This window comes from Anas acuta, chromosome 3 (assembly GCF_963932015.1).
Source record: "Anas acuta chromosome 3, bAnaAcu1.1, whole genome shotgun sequence".
Classification (NCBI taxonomy): Eukaryota; Metazoa; Chordata; class Aves; order Anseriformes; family Anatidae; genus Anas; species Anas acuta.
The window spans coordinates 67,560,172-67,588,037 of record NC_088981.1 but is presented as its reverse complement, the minus strand read 5'-3'; the positions used below and the strand labels follow the sequence as shown (position 1 = coordinate 67,588,037).

The 27,866-nt window shown below is 36.8% G+C and overlaps 2 protein-coding genes across 2 annotated transcripts; one reads left to right on the top strand and one right to left on the bottom strand.

Moving 5' to 3' along the window:
* Positions 1–557: 557 nt before the first annotated feature.
* ZUP1 (zinc finger containing ubiquitin peptidase 1) lies at positions 558–8,797 on the bottom strand. Its single transcript, XM_068677644.1, has 9 exons — positions 8,516–8,797; positions 7,262–7,378; positions 6,061–6,170; positions 5,108–5,276; positions 4,486–4,674; positions 3,965–4,133; positions 3,126–3,277; positions 2,560–2,780; positions 558–1,372 (listed from the first exon to the last, which is right to left on the bottom strand). Exons 1-9 carry the CDS (start codon positions 8,685–8,687, stop codon positions 1,325–1,327), a joined length of 1,347 nt encoding a protein of 448 aa, XP_068533745.1. The 5' UTR covers positions 8,688–8,797; the 3' UTR covers positions 558–1,324.
* Positions 8,770–27,866, top strand: KPNA5 (karyopherin subunit alpha 5). Its single transcript, XM_068677643.1, has 14 exons — positions 8,770–8,911; positions 10,190–10,323; positions 12,731–12,832; positions 12,915–13,014; positions 13,796–13,890; positions 14,572–14,703; positions 15,494–15,582; positions 16,432–16,531; positions 18,106–18,269; positions 19,320–19,398; positions 20,425–20,550; positions 21,266–21,393; positions 22,254–22,432; positions 24,257–27,866. Exons 1-14 carry the CDS (start codon positions 8,908–8,910, stop codon positions 24,442–24,444), a joined length of 1,620 nt encoding a protein of 539 aa, XP_068533744.1. The 5' UTR covers positions 8,770–8,907; the 3' UTR covers positions 24,445–27,866.

Here is a 27,866-nt window from a genome sequence, read left to right as displayed (position 1 = left end):
ATAGGTCACTTCCATATACCTGCCAGAAGTTATATATTCCTATGATTAAGTTTTTTGTTTTTACTTTCATGCATGTTTGAGATGTTACTAAGGTATGGATTGCAACATCCTTACATATCCATTCACTAGAGACTACTAGCTATGAGACAAACAGGTTAATGGTAAAACTCCCAACACTTACATCAAGGCATCAACACGCAGTAATCCAAATGAGAGGGAAGTACCTAAACTCCTTAAATGAATGTCATGGGATGATTCAATAGCTTAACAAAACATCTAGAGCTATTTGCAATGTGAGACCCCCTGCACTCCACCCTGGCCTCCAGCTACCAGGCTAGAGAAACATGACTTTTACAGTCAGAGCAACATCTTAGATACACTATAGCACCTCTAAGGCCCAAGGCACCTGTTTCAGCAAATGGCTCCGTTGTCTTCAATGGCACTAAGCCCGTATAACAGAGCTCCTGCCCAATAGTCATGTCTCAGAGCCCCCTTTGAGCTATAAATCAGAAAACATAAATAGAAATTATAACCAAAAAAGGACAAAATAAACAGTGTTTTTTAAAAAAAGTATTTTATTTATTCACAGTACAAAAAATACTTTCTTTCCACGCCCCTGCGGTTTGTCTTGCACACACCCCTGGACCACACACACCCCACACTTTGGACACCACTGTCTTCGGTCTCATGCCCCACACTAACACTGACCCACCTCATAAGCACGTTTGTGTTTACAGGTGGTGCGTGTAGAGAAGCCAGCTAATTAAAAAGAAGTGCAGTAGCAAATTAATCCCTGGTGGAACAAACCATGCCACGTGAAGTCAGCGAACTGTCTCTGTACTTTGCAAGTAGTTGCAGGAGAAGTTGCAGAGAATGTAATAGATATTTGATCAAATTTTGTAAGAGATGGAGCATTAGCCATAGAGGTGGTATAAATATATTTACAGAGGTAAATTTCAACAGGCACTCCAAAAAAAAAAGGTAGCTTCACGGTATGTTTACCCACTACTTATTGACAGTGAACTATGGTAAATAGTTTGGTACAGGAAGGTGGGTATTAATTTTCAATTTAAGCAACTAAGAAAATACCCAGTTTTCTACTAAGGTAAGAACTAAAACTGAAGAGTTACAGATTCATCTGGACAGAAGTGTTTTGACTGAAGATCAAAACTACAGGTTAATGCCAGTGTTGTGCTTTTCCAGGGCCCCTGAAACTTAGTTCAAGGCATAATTTAAGTCTAGAAAATGTTAAGTTAGGGTCACAGTCCATCCATTTAATGTTTCACACCCAACAGATTCCAGGAAGAGGTAGTAAAGGCATCCTTTAAGGAATCTTCTCTGATGTTAAGACCCGAGAAGCATGGCAGCGAGCCTAAAAAAAAGTGTGGGTAGGGGAGTGAGAAAGGAGAGAGAACAGTTTAATGAACTATTACACCATTTTAAACCATTCATTTGAAAAGCTCACTAACATGTAAGAGGTTATATTTCATCTGTGATTTTTCTAGATAAAACTCAAAACAAATACAATTTTAAAATTTAAATCAAACCTTTGGAATTAAGAAACACCCAACCCTACAAGACACACTTCCTTAATTACAGTGACCTGAATTCTAATGCTTTTGCCAGTAAGGGTAAGAGAGAGCGTGTGTCTTGCTGCTATTTCTGACGTGTTCACGGACAGGAAGCACTTAGATAATGTCTCATTTCAATATACAGCTGTTAAAGACACTTCAGCAGGTGACTCAGACAACAGTTATTTCATAATTTACACAAAGTCTGTCCTGAAGTTTGGAGATGCTGAATAGTGTGCATAAGACACCACGGAGTCAGAACACAGATCCAGCAAATCAATTTGTTAACATAGGGAAGTGGAAACTTAAGAAAAAGATTACATCTGACATTCAGCTGAAAGAACTTCAAGGTCCAAAGAACTTACAATGCCCAATGTGAATCATCTAGACAGGATTTATAATAAATGTTGACAGCTTGAACATATTAAGGTAATCAGAGCTGCATGTTGAATACTTTACATTCTAACTACTCTAAGAAAGCAGAACGTGCTAGTTCTATTACCCAAGATGAAGAGACATTGAGTGGTTAGGCTTCAGTATCCATGTGCCTTTTTCTTCAATTATCAAATACTGATAGATGTCACACAGCTTTATAAAGTTGAAATAGAAACACCCTGAATGTACTTTTGTACTATGAATGCTCTGCATGTAACTTATATGCCTATGATAAGCTATTTAGAATACTACAAAAAATGCAAAAAAAAAATGCCTAATTTACATAGGCAAGCAAGTGTAAGCTTCATAAGAGATTTCTGAGCTGTCAGTTATATCAAGGTAGCACCCATTTACATGCAAAACTGTTCTGTTCTGGATATCCTAATGATTACTCAATTAACGGAGAACATGCAGAAAGTAGAGGAAACAAAGAATGAGGAAACTGAATAGGTGAAAACAAATCACCATGTGACCACACACACACTTGAGTCTGAAAGAGGAGATGCAGATTCTTGTATGTTTTCTTACAAAAACTATTTCCTGAAATACTTACCGTTTTCTCTTCCAGTGTGAGGATGCCATCTACAGCAACTATCTGGTACTGCTTTTCTTTTAAGCCACCCACAAATCTCCGAAGTAGTTTGAGACCAGGACCATCGGTGCTTTGTTTTAAGAGTTTCTGCATTTCTTGAGAAGGACATCCCGGGTCAAACAGTAGTAAACATAAGGTTTTATTTTTCTTCTCTTCTATTCCAACAACAGTACGACTGTGACCTAATTTCAAAACAGATTTTCAGTATTTTAGACACACATAAAATCCAATTTACTTGTCTGTAGCATACTATTTATTTTCAGATCAAGGAACATAATACTTGAAATTTAATAAGGTAATTTTAAGTGTAGAGCAGACGCCAACATGCTGAGATCCTGCTCACACCCAGCTTTTCCATCAGTAAAAATACAAGCTTTTTAATGTTACATTTACTTCTTAGAAGTTTAACAGTAAATAAAGCTAGGCCTTCAATTAAATGAAGATGGAACATATGATGCTGCTCTGAATTGCAGCACATATAGATGAAGATAGAGGATAGTAAGAAACCAGTATACTGTGATGCTGACCTTGATGCTGCAAGTAGATAGGCGGTCTGGAAGTACACACTACCTTTGTAGCACCTTCATTATCTGTAGAATAGTAACGCAAAATCCACTCAAACAAACGAGGGTGCGTACCCGCTGGACCAGTCGGTTTGTGAAAGTCAATAATTTGACACCTATAAAACATTTAAAATAAAAGCAACAGATAAATTTGAAGCAGGTTGTTTTTTTTGTTGTTGTTTTTGTTTTAAATTTCACTTTAGTCCCTTCCTCCTACACCAAAAATGTTTTGTAAACAACAGTAATTGCAGGCATCAAGTGGTAATTGTCACTTTTTTTTTTTAATTAAATACAGGCATAGAAAATATATAAGTACAAAGCAATGCAGTATGCACTGTTCAAGACCACAGTATTTACTCAGTGGCAAAGAATTACTCGACTCTAATAAGCCTAATAAGCTTATGAAGTCTGCCAAAATTAAAACATTTGATTTTTGTAGAATTACAGCACAGAGCCAAATTAAGAATTCTAAATACGTGAAGTGACTAGCTGAAATTCAGATTCTTCTTGAGACTAAACCTGGAGCGAAATTAGGCATAAAATCAAATATTGATTAAAAGCTTATGTGGCACAATTCCTCACCAAGTCTCAATGACCAAAACAGTTATTCAATTTATGTATCTGCGTAAGTATTTACACAACTTTTCACACTGCACTAAATCTTATTCACTTATAGGCAGTTTAAATATAAAACCACTACGATGGCTTCTGCTTAATAGCTTAATTCTTACCTTAATTCTGACCCTTAAAAGATATATGCTTAATTATCACTTAAAAACAACATCAGAAAAAGTAATACTTACTTTATCCTGAGACTGGTTAACAGTGAATAAATTTCACATGCTCCTATCCATGCCTTGGAACCACGTAATCTGTTGTTGAAGTGAGATGCCCCATGAGGATCAAAGCCTTCTTTCCAGGCATCTTCAATCATGGACTGAATCTTCGGTATACTAGGAATTAGTGCAGTATCTGAAACAGAAAAGCTTTTGAACTGTAGCAACAGTTACTGAAATAGTCCATCAAACCCATCCAGCCTCTTTTGTAAGAGCTAATTGACGTTACAAAGATAACCCCCCAAAAAAACCCAAAGGTTAAGCTTCGGCCACATAATGCCTTGCCAATAGTCATGCCTTTGATTCTTTTCATGGTATGGTTTAGTGTTACAGGAAACATTTAATGGGATACGCATTAAATGGTATAAAAATGGGTATCCCAATGGGTATGCCACTAGTAAGCCTTGTATAAATGAAAAAGTAAAACACAGATCAATAGGTTGTCACTGAAGACGTGCAAAACAAGTAGTCAGGATTCTGATTAATACCTCTCAAGCAGTCATTATACAAGCTGTTTTGCAGCAGTGAGGAAAGGAGCATTTGGAAATTCCTGTAACCACAACCCCAGCCTTTGTCACCCAAAGATGAGTGGAAGTGATCTACTCCTGCTGAAAGCCAAACACGTTTCACATCTTTGTTTTCATTCTGATAGTACTTGCACAATGCTTCAATTACTCCTAGAAGAACAAATATAAAGTTTATCTGTAAAAAAACATTACTTTTCCGGAAACAGATTACAACTAACTGAAACACAATATAAAAAGTGGCTATGAATTTTAACAGCTAAATTAGGTTAGGAAGCAAAAGGTACTAAGTAGCAAACAAGCATATTCCCAAAGACAACCCTCATTCAGTAAGAGATTTTCAACTTCTGATACATATTGCATTTGGGCTCTTAACTTGCTTCCAAGGTTCCACAAGTCTTCAGGTTCGATAAAGGATTAAGAATATGTCAAACTTAAATTAAATTATTAAACTAAGTTGTCACAGATTAATATTATTTGCATCCTAATTCTAATCCTAAGTATTGAAATACTTTGTTAAAAACTGCTTTGGTCATCAAACGCATTGACTAAGCTACATGCTTAGTTGCTGAAAATGCATTTGTACCTGAGGTTTTTGTTTTCCCATCATCTATACCAACAGCCAAACTTTCCATCATGTCAGCTTTTCTCTTGTGATATTCAAAAGGGTGCATCCTTCCTCTATCAACTTCCCTTTCCATGTTCTTTAGGAATTGTTGCTTGTAGCCTCCAGAACTATCCAAGCCATACTGCCTCTGTTAGGGATAGAACGTTCATGACTAAAAGCACGTTTTTAAAATTCATGTTTAATGATGCAAGAGGCTGCATGCACCAGTTGCATCAGTAACAACGAAAAACAGTGAACACTGAGACATAAGATCTTCAGATTTACAACCTCTTAGAGCTGAAAGCCAAGCTTCACTCCTGACTAGAAATGCAGAGTTAGGACAGCTATACCTGGAAGAGCAGACACATCTCCCTGCTCCCCCTTGAGCTGACAGCCATTGGCAGAGGCAGTCAATTACCAGAAGGTAGCAAGTGCAGAAACCGATGCTATCAGTGCTGTCAGGTAGGAGACAGAGGGAATCTAGTGGTGGGGCACTCACTAAAGCAGATGATGGTGTCCAGAAAGAGGACAGCCAGGATGCTCAAGACCTCAGGTACTCTGCCAGGTAATATACTCCAGGCTGTGCCGAAAAGCAGAGCACTAGAGCTGGGTGGGATGCAGTATGGGGTGGCAGGGTGCCTGGTGAGAGCAGTGCAACACACACAGGTAGCACCTGGCCCAGGGTAGCAGTAAAGTCAAGTAGCTTGAGGTAGGCATGCCCCACACCAGTGCCAAGATCAGGGTTGCTGAGAATTTGCCTGCAGGCCACTCCTGCACCAACACAGCACAGTCAGCCTGACTGGCATTACTAGGTCACACCTGTGCATTCTTATTTTCATGTAATCCAGGAAACAAAACATAACAAATTCAACATGATCAGCTTCTAATGGCACATCTCTTCAACATTTTGCCATTTTGAAACATTACGGTACCTGTAGCTTTTTAAATTCTTCCTTCTCCCGCTTTTCTTCTTCGAGCCTCTGCTGTTTATCTTCTTCATGTTGGAGCTGTTGAGCCAGTTCTAGATCTCTCATGTTTCCACCTATTCAAGAGTAACGATTCAAGAACAGAGGACTTGATCAGGAGGTTAATAATGCTTTGATGGATCATTTATTTAAAGATTCTTTTCTAAGCAGACATAAACAAGGCCAACTAGGCACTACTTTTCAGAGAGGGATCCCACACTATATTGAGCTATTAGCAAGGAATACTAAACAGGACTGACAACATTCAGTCTACTAAGACTCAGACTCCTGACTTCCACAAAATGTATGCAGAGTCACGGTGCTGTTGCTTGACAAATAGTTCAAGTAACACCTCTACTATTAGTAAAACTTTTGTTTACTATGTTTCACTTAATTATTAGCAAGAAATCCTAGTTTCCTGAACATCACAGACCTATTAGCTTCTAGGATTGCTGTTAGCAACCTCGTAATGCAGTGACAAAAAGAAACAGGTTCAGAGGACTGGGTAAGGAATTTCTAGATTACTATTAGCCATGCATATAAGGCAAACTTATTTTGATTCCTTTACCTTATCACTATGACTGTTGAACAAGCATGAACATTTGGAGTAAAGAATTGAGTAAAAAAAAAAAAAAAGACGTTATCAAAAGGTATAGATTTTAAACTCTTTACATGGATATTTACCACTCTAAACCCCGTACCATAGGATAACTGAATGGTTTAGGTTGGAAGGGACCTTAAAGACCATCTAATTCCAACTCCCTGCCATGGGTAGGGATGCCTCCCACCAGACCAGGTTGCTCAAAACCCCACCCAATCAAGCCTTGAACACTTTACAGGGATGGGACAGCCACAACTTCTCTGAGAAATATGTACATAATCCTCCAACAGAGCTAGGAAAATATATGTAATACTGCTATCTTTTACATATTTTCCACTCTAAGTTTTAGTTTTGTCTAACACATAGTGAACTTACTTAACAAGCATATTTCTGCATATGTAGAGCACTTGGGCAAGCAATAATACTTAGTATAAATTTCATTATGGGTATATTCAGTTCTCTTTTTATAGAAACGCTTACTCTACATTTTGTATGAAATTCTATACTGCAACATGCAAATACTGCAAATGCTTTCAAAGATTATCAAGCTTGTATCCTTTCACATACCTTCTGAAAAGCTATGTTCCTCTAGGTGTAAATCCACGTGTTCTTCAAGAAACTGAAGGTTTGTACAGGTAAGGCTGCATATGGGACATTCATATAGCTGTTCACCATTTCCCATGTCTAAAAAAAGAAATGCAGTTTCTTGCTTAATGCAATTCCTGGTTTTGTGTGGTTTTCTTTTTGAGAGAGAATCATCCCCCGACTGATATATACAGTCTAAAATAAAAATACATTAAGAAATTTTATGTTGCCATTGAAATTCCTCACAGAAAGGCGGCACATGCTAAACAGCTATTATTGTTAACCATTTTATATCTCACAAATACCTGACAAGCCTGAAAACCTTTTCCTTCTATTAATCAAGTTTTATCCCATTTAACTTACCACAGTCCTTATAATATTGTTATTAAGAAGTGCCTAGTCTGAATCGTCAGATCTTCTTATTAAAGATCTGTGCTGTTGATGGAAGAATACTTAGAATAACATAGCATAGAATAACATCGAAATAGGATAACACAGAAATAGAATAACATAGAACAGTTAAGGTTCAAAAGAACTTCTAGAAATCATTTAGTCCCTCAAACCAGGGTCAGGCCAGACAGGTTCGGGTTCTCAGGGCCTTTTCCGGTCACTTTTCAAATAAGTTCAACGACAGAAACATCACGACATTGTTGGACAACTTGTTCCAGTGACTGGCCACTCTCACAGTAAGAAGTGTTCCTGAGTTTAAGTGGTATTTCCTGTATTTCACTCACAGCCTGCCATCCTGTCTGTCACTGGTCAGCACCGAGACAAAGCCAACCCCATCTTCAGTGCTCTCTTTTTGAGTCACTTCCACTTTCTTAAATTCACAAAACGCAGGATGTAATGTGCTTTTGTTAACTTGTTCTGGAGAACATTCGCCCAAGCTAAAAGCTCGTGACTGGCTGGGAGGGAATTTGATGTTATAATAACCTGAGCTCACCTGCAACATTCTGCGTAACACTCCAAGTGTTTCAGGAACCAACATGAATGCATTACGTGCGTTTAAAAAAACAAATAACCACCCTTAATACAGATATTTTGAAAAGAGAAATTCGTACGTACGCAACTAACTTATTCAAAGCCTGCATTATTGACACCAACAGAAATAATATATTAATGGCTACCTCCAGCTGAGAGCCGACCAGCGCCCAGCCGGTTTCGGGGGCGATGCCCAACCCTCACGACCACCGCCCCCTCCCTCAGCGGGTCCCCCCCATCCCCTCCGCCGCTCACCCGCCGCGGGGGCACCCAGCAGCCTCCACCCGTGCGCTCCCGACTCCCTCCCCGCCGCCTCCGGCCGGGCCGCTGCCGAGTGCCGCCGGAGCCGCTGGCAGGGCGGGCAGCGGGGGTGCCGCCGCGCCGCCTCGCAGGGCAGCGCCCGCCCGCAGCCGTCGCACACCAACATGGCAGCCACCGCCTCAGCGCCTCACAGGGACCGCCGCCGCCATTCCCCAGCGGGGCAGCCGAGCCCGCCGCCACCTCCTTCTCCTCCTCCTCCTCCTCCCGCCGAGGCTGCTGGGAGCGGCGGGGCCCGCCCCCGGGCGGGGCGGCGGCCGCCATCTTACGCCGGGAGCCGGGCGCCGTTTCTCCTGTGGAGGCGGCGGGCGCCGAGCGGCTGCGCCTCGATGGGTGAGTCCCCGGGCATCGCCTCACGGGGGTGGGGGGCTGCGGTAGCCGCTGTGCGCCCCCGGCACGGCGCGGGCGTCCTGCCGGTCAGGGGTCGGAGGCTGCTGTGAGGGGACGGGAGGGGAGAGGGCAGCGGGCTGAGGGCTGAGGGAGCTGGGCTCGGCCGGGGGGGTCGGGCCGGTAACGGGGCGGTGCGCGACAGGTGGGGGGGGGCTGAGGGCCTGTTTCCAGCCTGTGTTTGTTACTAAGCAGCCCTCGGTGCTGCTGCTATTGCAAATAAAAAGACAAATCTCATTGTGGAAGTTGACGTGTGGCACAGCTCTAGAAGCGTAGTTAAGGTGTTCTTCTGCGTGTGGTCTTGTTGTGAAAGAATTTCATCAAGAATTTCATACGACTGAGTTTGCTTGGAGTCTTGAACCATGTTTTTGACAGTTAATTATTCCTCAGATGAAGGCTACGGTTCTAGCTTTGAAAATTAGCACTGGGTTATTAACAACCTTTTTTTTCAGTCAGTTTGATCATTTCGGTGACAGATCACGTTGTATTGCTTTTATCTTTCCACAACTGATGCGTCTGAAATGATGGGCAGATTCCCATCCTCTTTACACATCAAAAGAGACGTTAATTAAAATGAGTCAATTTTTTTTTTTTAACTTAAAATTGAAAAGGGTATGCCTTTCTGGGTGCTACTGATCCCCTTTTTTTCTGCAGAGTTTTTTCTGTATACAGATTAAAAGGAGACTTAGCATCGCCTTTAGATCCTGCTTTGTGTTTGTGCAACTGGCATTAAAAAAAAAAAAAAAGGAAGCAGTGCAGTGGGATGTTAAATGAAGCAGTAATTACTGCAGGTTTTCTTCTAGGATTTGTCCTTATTTTTGAATACACTTGATGTCTACTTTCTGAGAGGGGAAAACAAGCTCTTGTACTTGCTGACAGTTCCTTCAAATCTATGTCAAAATTCAGCAAAATAGTGTTTTTGCTTTTCCTGTGTAAAAATTTACAGTTTGCTCATAAGATCAGTACCTTAATTTGGCACTAGGTTATGCCCTTTAACGAAGTGTCTGATCGCTGAGATGACCTGCAATTTAATCTGCAGTTTAGAAATGACTGTCTAGGCAAAGATTTTTCTCTGAATTCTCTCTTGGAGATTTTTGTTGATGAACTGGATATCGCCAACAGCTACAGGTGTACATATAGGAGTTGTTAGATACTTTTGTAGCACAGGAGATGGAAGGTTTGCTTTCTTGTTGTCCTCTTGAAGTAATTCTTTCTCTTTAATAGACAACATGTCAAGCCCGGGGAAGGATAACTTCAGAATGAAAAGCTACAAGAATAATGCACTTAATCCTCAAGAAATGCGCAGACGAAGAGAAGAGGAAGGAATCCAGCTTCGGAAACAGAAAAGGGAAGAACAGGTAAGCACCTCCATGAACTGTTGACTGTTAAGTGCTTGTGAAGTTAAATTCACATATGTGAAAGGCCTTGACTAGATTCTTCATGTGAAGCAGAATCCAAAGCATGAGGTTTTCTGTGCAATCTTGGGGAGCACCAGGTACCTCTCAGTTGGATCAAAGAGCAAAAACAGTGAGCAGAGGCCCTTTTAAATCACAAGGGCACACGAGGAGATACCTGTGGCTTAAATTTAATCTCTAATCTAGGTTTAGACGTGTAGGACTGGGCTGAAAGATACCCTTGTATCTAATAAGGATCAGAAAAGCTGGATTCCGTTCTAGAGTTCGGGCCAAAGATGTAGTGCTAGGGGTGAGGGGAGCTTTCATCTTTGAAGCTGTACTTCAGGTTGCTCAAGAGCTGTTATCAGTAGCCTAGTAAAGTAGCCAACAAATAGCGGTCTCTAGACTCTTTTTTCTAATATTTGCAGCTGTCCTTACTGAATTGTTAGTGATCCGAGTGCATGGAGCATTGTATAGTGTTATGGTTGGTGGTAGTTCCTTTTCCAAAATGTTTAGTAGTTTGTTGTCTGGAAAGTAAGGAATACAGTTTGTTTTTCTGCTTGGTCTAAAGTGGCAGACTTGTGTCTCCCAACACCTAGAGAGTGTCCCAGGCACTGATCTACAGTCTCCTCTGAGGCGGGAATGCTTACTTTTCTCCTGGGAGAGTGGTGCTACTGCTTGGAAAAAGAATTTGTATTAGTTGGGTCAGAGAGGTAAGAAAAGGAAGTAGAATCCTACCGGAGTATTTACCTGTGAATGAATTCATCTGAATTGCACCTTCTGGTGAAAGTTTTGTGTATTTTGTAATAAGTACTACATAGTTAAATTTTATATATAACTACAGGGGTTGCTTCCCATGCTGGTTTTTGTAACAGTGAGAATACCTTAATCTTAATTGTTAGACTAGTGTTGTCAGCAGTTTTTGCGCTGTCGGGAACAAGTTTATGCAGGGAAAAGAGATTGTTTTGCTCCAGTAAAAGTTATAAATTGTAGATAGGCCATGTTCCTAAACAAAAAACAGTTTATATGTTTCAAGCAGGATCTGGCTCGTCATTGCTGAATGTTAGAAAGACCAGCTGGTCCTCTAAAAAGAGGAATATTGTTTCTTCTTCCATTTGTGGATTTAAATGTAATTAAAACTTGTTTGTGTCCAGGATTCTGCAGTTGTTTAGTGCCTAGGTTTGTGCCCAATCCAGAAATGTGTTGAATGAGGGAGTTAATGCTTTGTTTTAGGTTCCTGTTTGTATGGCTAGATGTAAACATGGAGCTGCTTACTCAATTTTGGGCATATGTGACAGCCGAAATGTAGATATCTATAGACAACTTTCAGGACAAAATGTTCTTCAGAACTTAGTAGGAGGTTTCACCATTATGCTTAGAGGTGAAATCTGAGACACTCCATGGATTCTCATGTTTATTTTTTAAGGATACCAACATCATAGTCTTAGAATTGTTGATTATTACAGACTATAAGTGTAGTAGTGGATTCAAGACTAAACAAAATAATAAATAGGTTTGGTTTCTGGAAGAAAACAGGGTAATGAATGCTATGTTTGCGTGCCAGAAAATGATGAGGCACTCATTAAGTATAGCCTGTTAAACACTAAAGTGCAGGTATGTATTTTAAGCATAGTCAGTTCATGAAGCCAAAGTGATTTTTGGACACACAAAACATTTAAGGTTACATAATTCGAAAGTTCACCTTGAAATTATACCATGTTTTCCTCCAACTATATTAGAAGTGTTTTATTTTTTGTAAAACTGTGTGCTAGATGTAGGTACATAGGTACATAAAGTTTAGACTTTCCCCCCTTTAACAGAATGAGGTGTGCTGAAACATAGACTGTGGCTCTGTGTTGATGATTTCAGCCTACGAACTAAGTAGCTTGTGGAATACTATTTTCTGCTTAAATATAAATGCTGAATTATGAGGGATAAAACAATGGAAGACCTGCATCTTGCTTGCCGGAATTAAAGAAGCATTTGGACTATGCTCTTAGTTATATGGTCTGAATTTTTGGGAAGACCTGTGTCTACCAGGAGTTGGGCTCTATGATCCTTGTGGGTCCTTTCCAACTTGGGATGTTCTATGATTCTTTTTCCTACAGTTGAGACATTTATAGATCTTTTCTAATTAAAAAAGAACTTGAGGGTTTCCCTGGAGGCTTACAGTGCTGTTTATGTGTAGTAGTGTTTTTCTCCTTTCTGTTCTTCAAACTTTACTGTACTCAACCGTTTGCATGGATGATTGGGAAGGTGAGTAGTTGAAATGCTTCGGCTAATATTGGTGAAAACATTTGCTCAAGTATGTCATCAGTACCCTTTCTATGCGAAGTTTTGATATATTCCCAACATTTTTTTCTTTGTTCAGTTGTTTAAACGCCGAAATGTTTCTCTCCCGGGAAATGAAGAATCTATGGTAGAAAGTCCAATTCAGGATCCTGATGTCAGTTCTACTGTACCTATTCCAGAGGTAATTACTCTAGAATATGTTTAGAATATTAGCTGTTTATGTGCTTAGTGCTAGACCTAAGAAGTCCTCCTTTCATTTCTAGGAAGAAGTTATTACAGTAGATATGGTGCAGATGATTTTCTCAGATGATCCTGATCAGCAGCTCACAGCAACTCAGAAATTCAGAAAATTGCTATCTAAAGGTATGTAAACATTTCTTTTTTATTTCTATGTTGTTATGAATGCTAGTCATATAGAATCAGTTAACATGTATTTTTGTTTCTCTTTAAAATAGTTTGCTGATGCTTCAAGTGTTCATAGCAAAACATTAACAAATCCATTCAAACCTAATGGCTAAATACAAAAGACTTCATTATTCTAATGTTAAATTTTTCAGGCAAAGTAACAAAAGCAAGGATGTTTTGATTAAAGTGTCCAGGGCAGTAACAAACTGCACACTAACAGTACTTAGAGTGCTTGTCTCAGTGATTGGGTTTCTGATTCTAGTTCTGTATATGAGGGGGTAAAAGTGATATGCCTGTCAAAGAATGGTGTTAACTTTGTTGTTCTTGAAATTCAAGACATTAAATAGACCAGCAGCCTGTAATACTGGTATTTGTACAGTCTGCTGTACAAGGGTGTGTTTGTTCATACAAAGTAGTATGTAACAGTAACTGCTGATCTGAGTTCCTGATTGAAGGAACAGTGTTGTAACAAGCTACTAACATGCCAATGGGTAATTGTGTGTGTTACTATTATTATACACAATAGGGTGTTTACCAAATTATAGCACTTCATGGAGATGATCCAGCAGTCTTCTGAAGCCAAAAATTTAGTTCTCTCTTTTGAGATTAAAATGATTGCTAAACGTTTATGGTAAGAACTTCCTGAGAATCGTATTCTTGCTTTGTGTCGTACTGGAAAAATAATGTCTGTGGTCTTTTCCATTAGACTTACGCAAATATGTTTATTTTTGTAATCTAGAACCTAATCCACCCATAGATGAAGTCATCCAAAAACCAGGAGTAGTACAGAGATTTGTGAAATTTCTAGAGAGGAATGAGAATTACACACTGCAGGTGAGTTTGGCTGGTACTAATTTGTGGTTCAGAATGGGATTAGAAATGCCCAGAACAGTTTTGGAAAGCATAATTAAATTATTTTTATATATCCAAGCTGTAAGTTTTAGTTGTCTGAAGTGTTAATTATTGCCACTGAAATTGTGGCCCAACTTGTGAATTTCACAGTAGTCTTTAGGGTGATGTATTCAGCTGGTCAAATTCTTGGATGTGGGAAACAGTCTTTGTTCAAGAGAGCGGTGTATTGAGAGCATCAGCATTGATGTGTGAGTGGAATCTGCTTTATGTTTTGGTTATAGCATAGTACCTTTTTTCTTTTGTGAAATTTTAGCTGTAAAAATACATGAAACCAAAAGGCTAAACTCTTAGAAGAAAATTAAATAACGTGTGATAGGCGTAACTACCTATTTCTGTTAGCCAGCTAAATGGCACTTAGGCATGGTGCTCATGGATATTAGAACAAATAATTCAACTGTATGTAGCATAAACAAAAGGAATTTGTGCCAGTCGGTAAAGATTATGGTAGTTTCCATAGAAGAAAATAATAGTAATAACCGCATTTCAGTGGAAAGGAAAAAAGTTGGAAAAGTCACCTCTGCAACTCTCATGTCAAACTGTTTTCAGTGAACTTATTCTTTTTTATTCTGAGTTGTTTGAGATAGTATTCTTTCTGCTCAACAGTTTGAAGCAGCTTGGGCTTTGACAAACATAGCCTCTGGAACTTTTCTGCACACCAAAGTCGTAATTGAAACTGGAGCTGTTCCAATTTTTATTAAGTTGCTTAGTTCAGAACATGAAGATGTCCAGGAGCAGGTAACTGTTTCCTTTCAGTGTTTTGTAACTATAAAATTAATTTATGAATCTTTTTTTGTCTGGTTAAAGAGGTCTTGAGTTCCATTTTACTGATCTGGCTCCAGAAAGATAGGAATTCACGTTCAGTGTATTTTTTTCCCTCATGCTATTTTTTCCCTGTTTCTTTCAAGTCCCTTTGAACCTGTTTTTTATTTTATGTTACTGAATACTTTGAAAAGCACCTCACTTCTTGTGCTATTTATAGGCTGAGAGGATCTAAAACACGAAAATACAAAAAATGTAGTAGAAAACAATGTTTGTGGATTTTGTCTAAGTTTCCATGCAGCTTAATTTCCTAATTGGAAAAAAACTGGCTTTTTGAAACTGGCTTTTATTTAGCATGAGTTTGGAATGTTTGAAAATTTATGTTAGTGATTTAACTTTTTTTTTTATTCCTTAAACATTGTGTGCAGCTTTGAGCCAGCTTTAGTACATCAGTGAATGCATAGTGAGCAAATGTAACTATTTAAAAGGTTTTATATATGTTTTTTTATTGAAAAGCATCTAAATCAGTGTACTTTCAGAACAGAAGACTGTTTTCTTGAAAGTATAACTTCAAATGTAGGTAATTTTTTTTTTTCTGAACTTACACAAAGTCATATATAAATCAGTAGTCTTCTGAAATTTTATAGTCAGAGTGATACTGCAGACTTTCATGATGCCAAAGCATTTACTATAAAAATACTTAGACTATCTGTAAATGTTGATTTGCAAGCATGTATAAACTCACTTGGATGCTTTACTTTTTAAGGCAGTGTGGGCTCTTGGTAACATTGCTGGTGATAATGCAGAATGCAGAGACTTTGTTTTAAACTGTGGAATATTACCACCACTCTTGGAGTAAGTATTTTAAATTGTTACTGATATGGGTAATGCTAAACTTCAACTTAAAACTTTAAGGTTTTTGCTAAATTGAGAATATTTCTCGTTTTATTTCTATGAGCCTAACATTTTGGATTATCTGAGCTTCATATATATCTTTAATTCATCTGTGACTAGAAGGTTTCAAATATCTGCAAAAAGAGAATAGTTTTATATCACAAGTATGAAGTTTCTGTGATGTGTGGAACTCTGAAATTTCAGAGTTCTGGATATATAGACTGGGAGAGAGGTGGTTTAAGTCATACGTATGTTTCTGTGATTCCAGCTGGTTGTGCAGTAGGCTATCCTCCCTGCCTTCCCTACTCTTGTCCAGTAGCTCCAAGCTCCAGTCTTGCTGTCCATTTGGTTGTTGAGATGACCTGTGTGGACTAGTTGTTACACCAGAAGGTTTCACTAGAATTACTGTTCCAGTATTTACTGTGCACTTATAACGGGATGTAAAGGAGCTTCATCGCAGGGAAGAACTTCACCTAACACAAATACTCTTCAACTTATTCTTGCTTGAAATACTATAAAACATTTGTAAAATAGCTTAAAATAACGTAATTATCTTCCTCAAAGACTTAAGGGTTTAAAGATTTCAAACAATTTGATATGTATCTGAAAGTGAACCTGATTTTTCAGGTATTGAATCTTTCACAGTCTATTCAGCAAAAACAGTAAAACTAATAGGATTTTTCAAAAATAATAGGATTTTTTTCCTGTTATGAGGCATTGTTGGTAATAATAGAAGAGAAAAAGACGTAACTTTTTCAATGAAAAGTGACTATTTATTTATTTTTAATTAATATTACATCTCTTTGACAGACTGTTAACAAATTCAAATCGTCTTACAACAACTAGAAATGCGGTCTGGGCGCTCTCAAATCTCTGTAGAGGAAAGAATCCACCTCCAGACTTCAGTAAGGTATAATGAAGTACTCATTTCAAGAAATCAGAAAAATGAAGATTTACATTTGTAATATGTTGTTAGACACAATCTTTGAGTTTTGAGATAGACTTGATTTTATCTCTTCAATGTGATCACACAGTCTTGACCATCTCTTGTATCTGCACAAAATCATCTACTTTGACACCTGTCAGGCAAAAAAAATCAAACTACTTAAAAGCCTGAGATCTTACTTAGTCAGATGCAGGTAGTCATTCATTGCTATGAAATGATGGACAAGTAATTCAGCGAGGACCAAACCCCTTTGAGCTGTGTTTTCTCCAGAACTTTTTACAGGGTGTGAGTTATAACTCAAGCTTTTCTTCTTTATTAATTTTATGGTTGTTTAATAAGATGTGAGTTCATGCTGAAGAAATAAGGTTTCTCTTGTAGTCACAGAGCAGAAAATTGAATTAATTCAGACTGCTATGATAGAGGTCATTTGCCTATATGCTCTCCACTTCCACCTCTCTCCAGTTAGGAAGGCAGTAATGTAAAGACTAGTAGAGGTATTAGCTTCTTATTTTGAGTATGAAATTAACTTCTGGTAATGTTAATGACAATATAAGATGGAATTGAACATTGGATATTATGGTAGATTAGGCCAATATTAAATACTCATTAAAGGTAATTTGGAGAGAATGTGCTGAAAGTTAGGGAATAGTGATTACTGTTATTGCTACTTAAAAATTCTTGGAGAGAGGTTAACAGGAAGGGAGATCTCTGATGTCAATTAATCACCTCACTATTGCTCTACCCAGTTTTTATATCTGTAAGTAGTATTTTGTTCCAGTAGCAAAAAAGCAAGGTTTCTTGCTGCTTAAACCTTTTTAACCTTGTTGGAAAAAGGATAGCCTGTGGGTAGCTAGTAAGAATAACTTCAATAGCAGCAGCTGGACACATAAAGGAGGCTGAATTGTATAACCAAGGCAAGGTAAAGAATTAAGTTCTACAAAGTGTGAGATTGTGAGATTCATCTGTATAGCTAAAACATATCAGGTTTCAACTGATAGTAAGATGGTCTGGTTCAGTTTGCTCCATATGTTTGTATGGAGGACGTGAGGGTCAGGGCTAACAGTTGAAATGAGGTTAGCCATAGCTTATTTGATTTATTCCAGTGAATGTTGATTTTACTCTGAGATTCTTTATGTTAAAACAACTGTAAACTGGTTATTACAAATAACCTCTGGTACTTCTATATCAAAAAGCATTGTTACTGTGAATTTCTATTCTCCAAGTGATTTTAAAAAAGGATCAGTAATTCCCGATCATCTAGTTACATGTAAAAGCAGGTTTTGTTTTAAGCTGTGCAATTACATAGGTACTACACTAGGTATATAAATACGTAGTCTCTTAATAAAAACTTAGCCAATCCACCAACTTGATTTGGTTATCTCGTTTAATCAGGATATGTTTCACCTAGGTCCTGGTTCATTATTGAACTCATGTGCTTTGGCAGTAAATAGTTTTGCAGAGTTATTCCTTTTCAAAATGTTCTCTGAAAGATTAAAAATATAAAACACTGAATTTTGCAACATTTTTCTTTAACCTAGGTTGCTCCTTGCTTAAATGTTTTATCAAGACTGTTGTTTAGCAGTGACCCGGATGTATTAGCAGATGCTTGCTGGGCCCTCTCTTACCTTTCAGATGGACCTAATGATAAAATCCAAGCTGTTATTGATTCTGGAGTATGTCGAAGATTGGTGGAGCTGTTGATGTAAGTTCCCTCTTCGCCATTAACTGTCCTATAGCGATGTTAATATTAAGGAATTCAAACTTAGTTTTGTTTTTTCACTTATAGTTTGAATTTATCTCATGAGGCATAATGAGCTTGATTTCAGTCTGACACCTTTTCACTTGCTTGCTAGGTTTCTTGACTCCTGGAAATTTGCCAGGAATCAATGAAACAATGAAAAATGCTTTCTCTAAAGTAGTCTTTTATATTTCAAAAAAAAAAAATTCTTCATAATTTCAGTCATGTGGAAGAATAGGAAGGTGATAACTGAAGATGAAGCTTTAATTGTAACTAAATTTCTCAGCTCAAGTTTTTTAATGTTGTTATATTTTGTTTCCTTACCTTTCTAGGAGATGTAGTTGAAAGAATTTTTGAACTCACAAAGTCCAGAGGCAGGCTTGGGCTGCTTTTGAACTATTCCAGTATGTTTGTTTTATGGTTCATTATTTTCCTAGAAAGGGAGACTAAGTTCCTGTGTTTACATGGGGACTACAGAGTAGGTCAGAGATGGTAGTTCCCAAGACTGACAGTTTAGCACAATTCTCTGTGAAAAGCTCATTTGTACAGCTCTCAGGAGAGGGCGAGGTTGCTTTCTCTTGCGTAGATGCTGTAGGACAGCTGAATAGGTTTTCTTCCCCTACATACCATATACTTGAATGTGGGCATGGGGGCTTCAGATACTGGCTTCTAAGGTTATTGACTTACAAAAGGGGAAAGTTCTCTTACAAAAGAGGGCTGCTAAGTTTTAGTATACACTTTCTGTGGATGATGCAGGTTCCAGTATCGTATTCAATAATTGAGCTGGGTGAAGTGAGTCTGTTGGACAGATAGATTACTCTGTTTTGTCATTCCACAGAGGTGCCCTTTCTTTGAACCAGCATTTGGTTGCATTTCTTAAACTTGGTTAAATAGGACAAAATAATGCTGTTTTCTCTATAACTAAAAATTTAGTACCTGAAGTAAACATTTGTTCACTGAAAATGCAAAATTATGCTGTAGCACTTGGTAATACCAAGCAATATTTCTCTCCAGGCATAATGATTACAAGGTGGTATCCCCTGCATTAAGAGCAGTTGGAAATATTGTTACGGGAGATGATATTCAAACACAGGTAAGACTAATTCATTAAAGAAAAATAAGTTGGCAGGAAGAAAAATGGTTACAAATCTTTGTATAAATTATTTTTTTAAAAGCTTGCAATAAAATACACACCTAATACAGCTATTTGTGTGCATCAGTGAAGGAAACTCTGTCCAAATCTATGCTGTTAACTTGGCAGTCAGTTTGAACTGTTTTTTTTAATCATTAAATTACTGCAAGAATGAACATTTTCTTACAGCACTGTGTGCAGCAGATTACTTCAATGTTGCATACAGAAATGAATGCTGATTTCCGTTGATAAGGAAAAGAACTTTTTTCCCTTAGTTGGGATTCACTTTTCTATTCTAATTCCCTTTTTCAAGTATTCAAATGCAGTCAGAGTTCTCATTTTTTGGAAGCAATACTCGTACTTGATTTGTCCTTGAATTTGTATGTATGATACATGGTATCTATTTGTATGACAAACCGACTGATGCAATTTGTTACAAATATTTATTTTTTAATCCTAAAAAACAGAATTGAGCTTGAAGCTATGCAGGAAAATTAAGATCCTGTTTTGAAGAAAATTGTGCTTAAAAGGCTTATAGTACCAGAGTAGAGGGTAAATAAAGAAATCAGTTAATTAAATAATTTATTTTAAGCTCTTTGGGAGTGGACTTCACTAAAGACTTGAATAGAAAATATCTGTTGCTTTAAAAACAAGTGAGCAAGCAACTGAACAAATAAAATTTAGTTCTTGGTGGTGTAAAAGTTGATACTCAAGTCTTAAGCAGCCTTACATAGCCTTCCTGTCTTTATTCTTCTGGTGTTAACTTAGTTGAGGGCATTCTTTCCAATTTATCTATCCAATTGGATTGTCTATTCAAATGCTACCGTATTGAGCATTTTAATTTTGCAGGATGTTATCTTTCATACTTCTAAGTAGTGTAAATGTGTTGCAAAATACATTTCTTATGAAGTTATCCATAATGTGATTTATATATGCATATACATATATATACATGCAAAACAATTTTCAATTCTCAAATTTTTCTAGGTGATTCTGAACTGCTCTGCATTACCCTGTCTCTTGCACTTGCTTAGTAGTCCCAAGGAATCTATTCGGAAAGAAGCCTGCTGGACTGTTTCTAATATTACTGCAGGAAATAGAGCTCAGATTCAGGTATAGCTTGTAAATGCATTGTTACACATTGTAATATACCTGTAATAAGCAATTTTACTTTAAAAAAATTGGAACGTTTCACTGGACTAGTTTGTGTGAAAAGGACAATTCTACCAATTCCACCTATTGGGAAATGTTGAGCATTTGGCTGAAATTGGACGATGTCATCAGTAGCGAATTACCTTGTCGTTAACTATGAAATCCTGCCTGTTTCTCTAGGTGTCTGGAATTTCCTGGAAAAAAAGGTTCTGTTTGACAAAAATGAGAAATCAGAATTGGAATACATTTCAGTATGATTTTTTTAATTCTCCTTGAATTAGAGATGAAAATGTTATACAGTCTCCAATTACAGAAATGGTCTTTTCTATGGAGATGACAAACCTGAATAAAATGGCCAAACTTTTGCTGAGATCAAGTGAAGCTTGATCTCCAATTCAAAAACTCAGATTTAGAGCTTACGTTACATGATTTTTCAACAGGTCTATCCAGTAAAAAGGTCATCAACTGTTCACCAGAGAGAAGCCAACAAATTGCAATGTTAGAGTAGTTAGAATTTCGGTTTAGCATTTCTAATTAGTGTGGTGCCTTTTAACAAAAGTGTTTCTTTTGCTATGAAGAGGCATTACTGACTTCTGTAGTGAGAGTATTGATCTTCTTGCTCTTTGTATACTCAATGTTACTAATTATTATTAAACAGCCTCATTTTATCTCTTAGGCTGTTATAGATGCAAATATTTTTCCAATATTGATTGAAATTCTTCAGAAAGCTGAATTTCGCACCAGAAAAGAAGCAGCATGGGCCATAACTAATGCAACATCAGGAGGAACCCCTGAACAGATTAGGTAAGATTGTGTATGTTTTTTTTCTGCCTAAGTACCTTTTCTGAGGCATTTTTTTTCTGCAATTGAATCCTAACAAACAAGAGCAAGAAAAACCTGCAAACTAATTTCTTGAAGCTCTGTGAACATTGACAATCACCTAGAAGCTCAGAACGATAAGTAGAATATATGCAGTAGAATTGATAAATTGATTGAAGCCATTTGGTTTCAGGGGTGTTATGCCTAAAGCCTTCATGAAGTTATTTTATAGAGTTTGTATTATGTTGTCAGACACAATTTCAACAGTTAATGAACAGTTTCAGTGTTTGGAAATTGAAAGCCTTGGGAGAGTTGTTTAGAAAACTTATGCAGTTGGATTGCATCTCTCTGTGGAGAGGCTTCAGCAAATTTAGTGGTTTCTTTGCACTCTCTGAAGTCACTGTCAATGTTACATTAAAGCAGATACCTATGTTTTTTCCAAAATGGAGTTTAATTAAAATTCTACTCTCTGTGGCTATTAAAAATACTACAAAGAGTGGATTTCTTGAATAACTGGAATAAAATGCTCTCTAGTTTCTCTGAATGCCATTAACATACTGAACAATTTGAATCAGTAGTTCATTTTGAAATGACAGTATAAAATATTAAAATTTAAAAGCCTGAAAGCCCAGTTACGAATATGCATATCAAATTTTCCCATTAGGATAGAGTATTAATTGTATTTCAGACTAAGGTTTTAGAAAATTTTTATTTCAGACTTTTTTGTTTTTGACAAAATAATAACTAATGTGTGAGAGAGTAGTATATCAGAATAAAAGTACTAGTTTATCAGTCCTCCTTCCCCCACCTCCCCTAACCCCTTCTGTTCTTCTGCTGTTCTAAAGGTATTTGGTAGCACTAGGTTGTACCAAGCCTCTTTGTGACCTCCTGACTGTGATGGATTCAAAAATAGTACAGGTGGCTTTGAATGGACTTGAAAATATTCTGCGTCTTGGAGAGCAGGAGTCTAAGCAAAATGGAATGGGCATTAATCCTTATTGTGCCCTTATAGAGGAAGCATATGGTAAGAAATTACTTACTTTAAAACTGCACACCTAAATTTCTATATTTTGGATTCTAAATCCCTTATGAACCATTTTGAAATTTGTAGGTGAGTTTAATGTAATGTTTCTTCTTTTCAAGCATAAGTGGACATTAAATGACTAAAAAAATAATAACAGCATGGTGGGAAAAGTGATTAAATACAGAAAATGTTAAGATATCTTTGTCTGCAGTCAGTTTCTGAAATGTGCCTTAAGTGAAACATTCTCAGAAATATTTAACGAACAGGTAGGTTTTCTAGTCTATTGGAGCCATGGTTTGCAAAACTATCACACAATCCCAAAATATAGTTTAGTATATAATCCTGTCTGGTAGTTTCATTACCAATAGGGATGCGAGATCAAAGTTTGTTTTACTTCTTCACAAAGTCAACAACTTCTTAGTGTAGTAAATATCAGTAATAGCAAGAATCCACTTCAGATGATAAAATTAAGTTTCTGGTTTTTTGTGGAAGTACGTTTTTCTGTTGTTTTGTTTGTTGTTTTTTTAAGACTTGGAGTTAAACTGCATATTAAAAGCAGATTATCAAAACTAAAATTGCATTTGTAGAATTTAATGACTGGATACTGCTGATTTAACAAAATTTATGTTAAAACTGGCTCCTAATGAATCCAGCATTATTTATGGAGGCTTATCTTCTTGTAGTTTCTGACAAGAAAGGAATTGGCAGGTGTTTGTGTTTCAGTCAGCTAGAACAGTTAATAGCTGATGCTATGTTACATCTGACTAGATAGTACTAATTTTTCTGCAAAGTAACCAGTAAATCTGAATTCCCTGTTAAGGAGTTGTATTTCTAAAATCATGCATACCCAAAGAACATACTTTTGCAATCTAATGTATAAGAGGAATAAGTATTGGAGAGTTTAAAGGAATTTATTCTTGTCAAGTTCTTGAGTCTGTTCAAAACTTCACCTACTGAATGTCTAGTTCCTTTTTTTGTTGTTAGTTGAGTAGGCAACTGAAACTGTAGAGTAGAACAAGTTCAGTAGGGGAAACAGCTGATGACATCACCCTTATTTCTTTGTCCTCTGTTGTCATTGGAAGGGTTTCTTACAAGCTCTTCCTAATCCAACATAAATGAAAACTGAGTTATCTTAAACAGCTAGAAAGGAGTTCTGAGTCCTAACCTAACTCAACTCCAGGCACTTTTCTGCCAGCAGAGCAGAGGTTATTCCCTCTAGCTTGCAAATGATAAGTCTTTGGAAAAGATAGAATTTTCAAATCATAGAACTAAATTTGAAAAAAAGTAACAGGCTGTGCCCAGAGACACCTCCATAACAGGAGATAGAATTTAGTGTTGGGGAAGACTGCAGGAGTAAAAGAAAAGAAATGGGGATTTTGGAAATTGCTACAGGAAGCAGTTATGTGTTATCCTGATTCCCTATTTTGCTTTCTTTGTACATAAGGAATGTTTCTTTATAGATACAGTAGCTGCCTTCTCATCTTAACTGTTACTCATTTGCTAGTTTTAAAACCAGTTTGAACAGCAGAAGGTGCTGCAGAAAACTAAACCTAGAAATACATGGGTTAAGAAATTCCTTAATTTATCCATTAGGATCAGTTAGCATGGAAGAAAAGACATATTACTTGGCAGAAAGAATGGAGAGAGAGGAAAAAAGCAATTGTGTGTGAAGATCATTGATATTGAATTAATTTAGATGGTTTTGGGGTTGCCTTTTTATTTTAATGTGAGTACCACCACTAAGTCTTCATACTCATATTAGCCTTTGCATTCATAATTCTTCTGAAGCAAATAGATTTTGAAAATGTTTTGTTTTGAATTTAGGACTTGATAAAATTGAATTTCTTCAGAGGCATGAAAACCAAGAAATCTACCAAAAGGCTTTTGAACTCATAGAGCATTACTTTGGTGTTGAAGAAGAGGATTCCAGTATTGCACCTCAGGTGGATGAAAGTCAACAGCAGTTTGTGTTCCAACAGCAGGAGGCTCCAATGGAGGGATTTCAGCTGTAAACTATTAAAGTGAAGACAAGCATAAAATGTAAACACTTGTAGGTTTTTGTTTATTTTTTTTCTAGAGGTCTTTTCTTTATGGCCAAAGTTAGAGAAGTTGAGTATGTTTTGCAGAAATAGATGAAGAAAGCAGCTCATGCACTTTTATATATTGTTAGATACAACTGTTCTTTGTTTTGTATTTGTGTTTTTTTCATTCTCATATGTACAGAAAACAACTGTGAGTAATGTCTAAAGTAAAGCATTTAAATGTGATTTAACAAGAACTGTTAAGCTAAGACTCAGTAGGATTTTAGGCAGTGGTTCTGACTCTTTCATGTAGTCTCAAACTGCATATCAGCAATACAGTTACTGACAGTTGCGTTTTTGGCAGTAGGCTTGAATTGCCCAGTCTATCAAATCTACCTCTTGTATTGAAGCGAAAACTTTGCTTCAGAACTAAGGCATGAAATAAAGATGAGCTTGTAAGAAGCTGAATTGGAATGTGAAAAATATTTATTTAAATTGTGAAACTTCATACATTATTTACTTTACAACACACTGTTGGAATTTATTTATAAAATGTATTTAAAGACATAATAGATATATATATAATGCTAATTACGCAATATAACAAACATATTTCTGAATCATTTGGGAAGAGGACTGTTTCAGAGGTTTCCAAATTGGAATCAGTGGAGAGCTTGCTTGTCATTTGATGTGTGCTCTGTAACTAAAGCTGCTAAATGGCATTAGAAGTTAGCCACAAATACAGTACTTTGCTGTGAAAGCAGTTGCTGTAGTTACCACAAGAATGCTGCAATTATGAATGACAGAGATGGTCATCTGCAAAGCTGGAAATACAAAGCAGATGGTTTACAGCTGTCTCCTGCCAAACACCACTTTAGTTTGAGAAACGTTGCAATGTTTGCCTTTCTAGTAACAGTAGCCTCTTAAAAGTTGAGACAGTAGGTGTTACGTTTTTGACCAAATACTGCTACTGCCACTTGAATTGCTCTTTCAATTAGATAAGTCGGTTTTCATTTGGTTAGAAATACTGCGGTGAAGAATAAATAGAGAATCACTCCAGCTGAATGAAAACTTGTTGTACTGTAAATAGCATTAGGTATGTGGACACCAAAACTAACTAGAAGTTACTGTATTCTAAATATTTAGGCTCTACAATACACAGTGTTTGCTGTTTAAACACTAAAAGAAACAAAATTCTAATATCGGTATCAACAGTTTTGAATACAGAAAAATGTATGCTGTGCTTGGACTTGCATATAGTATTTCTGGAATATTAGTAGTATGTCTCATTTGGAGAAATTAATTCTTTGGGTTAACTAATGTATGTTTCTTTACCTGTAATTAATGTATTAACATCCAACTCCTGGGTTAAGTGAAATCTTTGGCATATGGCAGCATTTCATACTTCATAAAAAGCTGCAATTCAAACACCAAATTACTTATCCTATGGCACTGTGCTTGTCACTAATCAATATCTTAATGCACTGAAAAATACATGTTCAAGGTGGTATCATTTACCGTATCATTTTATATTTAGAATTTTTGTATGTGCAAGTTAAGATTCTAAGACGTTTCACTTTGATGTTACAGCAATATATACTATATTGTATTTGAATGTGGGACTTGAAGTGGATTTTTTAAGATTAATGGTCAGTTTTGACTAAGATGTAACTGGCAGGAAAGAAACCTCTTTTTGAAGTCTTTTTACTGGAATTTAGAGGTGTAAGAAGTGTGTATATAAGGAGTGCTGTTACTTTACGAACTCTGGATAATGAGATATTTTAGCAAATGACACTTTAAACCTAGATTTGTACAGCATACAACAATTTTGAGTAGTGTGATAATACTGAGTACAGCTGCCAAATTTTCAGATGTTAGATGATTGTATTTGTGCCCTTTTTACTCTTAGAGTTTTAGGATTTCATATACTGACCTTCCTTCCCCCCGTTGGTTCAAAGTACAGGGTAGTGATCATGGAAGTCTACCAGGATTACTAGTAAGTGCTAAATTCCAATGCTCTTCTAGTGTTTAAAAAATATATAAAAATTATTCAGGTAACAGGGTATTCCATTGTGTCTAACAAACTTGTTTTGATAATGTTACATAACCAGCTGTGCCTGCTTTTATTTGGAGGACCCTGTAAACATTACATTTATAAGCCCCTCTAACTTAAACCAAATCTGAACTATAAAGATCTTGATTAAAAGACTTGAAAATTTAAGAAGGGGATATATGAAGTATTATATTTGTTTTGAAAAAATGTCTTCACTTTTGTGGGTATATTAATCTGTGAACAGTTAGTGACTGCACTTTATGCATTTAGAAAAATATATTTCATGCCTCTGATATATGTAAGTGTAGTAGTTTAAAAGGGAACTAAAATTGATGGACTTTGGCTAATTAAACCATTAATTAAACTCAACACTTGCTTTACCCTAAAGTTAAATATATATATATATATATCATTAGTTATTCTTTAAACTATAAAGTACAATATGGCCTTTCCTGTTTAATCATCGGATTTATTTCATATTTTGTTTAAAAGCACATTAATTAACAGTATAAAGCCAGAGATGATGTCTTATGGACAGTTCTGGTGTAGTCATTTGCACGTAGGGGTGTGAATATGATGTTGCCTAAGCAGATGAAAATAGGAGAGGCAGGGGAGTATTTGGGCATTTTATGATGTACTGAAGTGCCCCATTATTTACAAAGTTTGTTTCAAAATCCAGGGTTTTGGTTTGGGGGGTCCTGGTATTAAAAGGGTACCACTTGTTCTGCTTAAATGTGAATACCAGCTAGCTAATCTATGCAACTATGCAAAGCATAAGATTATTTTTCAGTTCCCTACTCTTGATACACTGAATCATATCTAATTTCTTCATCATTGCACTTTTCTCTGAGGACTGGTTCATACAGCTTTTTAATTTTCTAGTATTTGCTTTAAACACTGTTGCTAGCAGCAATCAGAAAATAGTAATAATGTTGGCACAGAAATAAGTTAGCTGTAGAACAAGTTTGCAACTGGAAAATATTTATTGTCGGGTCTGTCTTCAAAAAAATAAAAAAGATGCACTATTGTCTTTCTTATTATTTCTCAGTTGGTTTAAAGTTATGAAATTTTACAACTGAGGACTTTTGTAATAGGTCTTCAAATTGATATGTAAAGTTTAACTTCGACCTCAAGAGGTCACTGAAATTTCAAATGAGATATTTTAGTTACTTACAGCACAGGATCTTCATATAATGTGTAGAAACTAAAATACCTGTATTGACTTCAGATAGTAATAGTGCATCTTTAAATCCAGGCCAAAGGCCCATTACTGTAACAAAACACATGAGTAGTATGCAATATTATGGAATGTTAAATCTCCAAATACCATACAGAAAACAATAAAACCTATTTTGCAGAA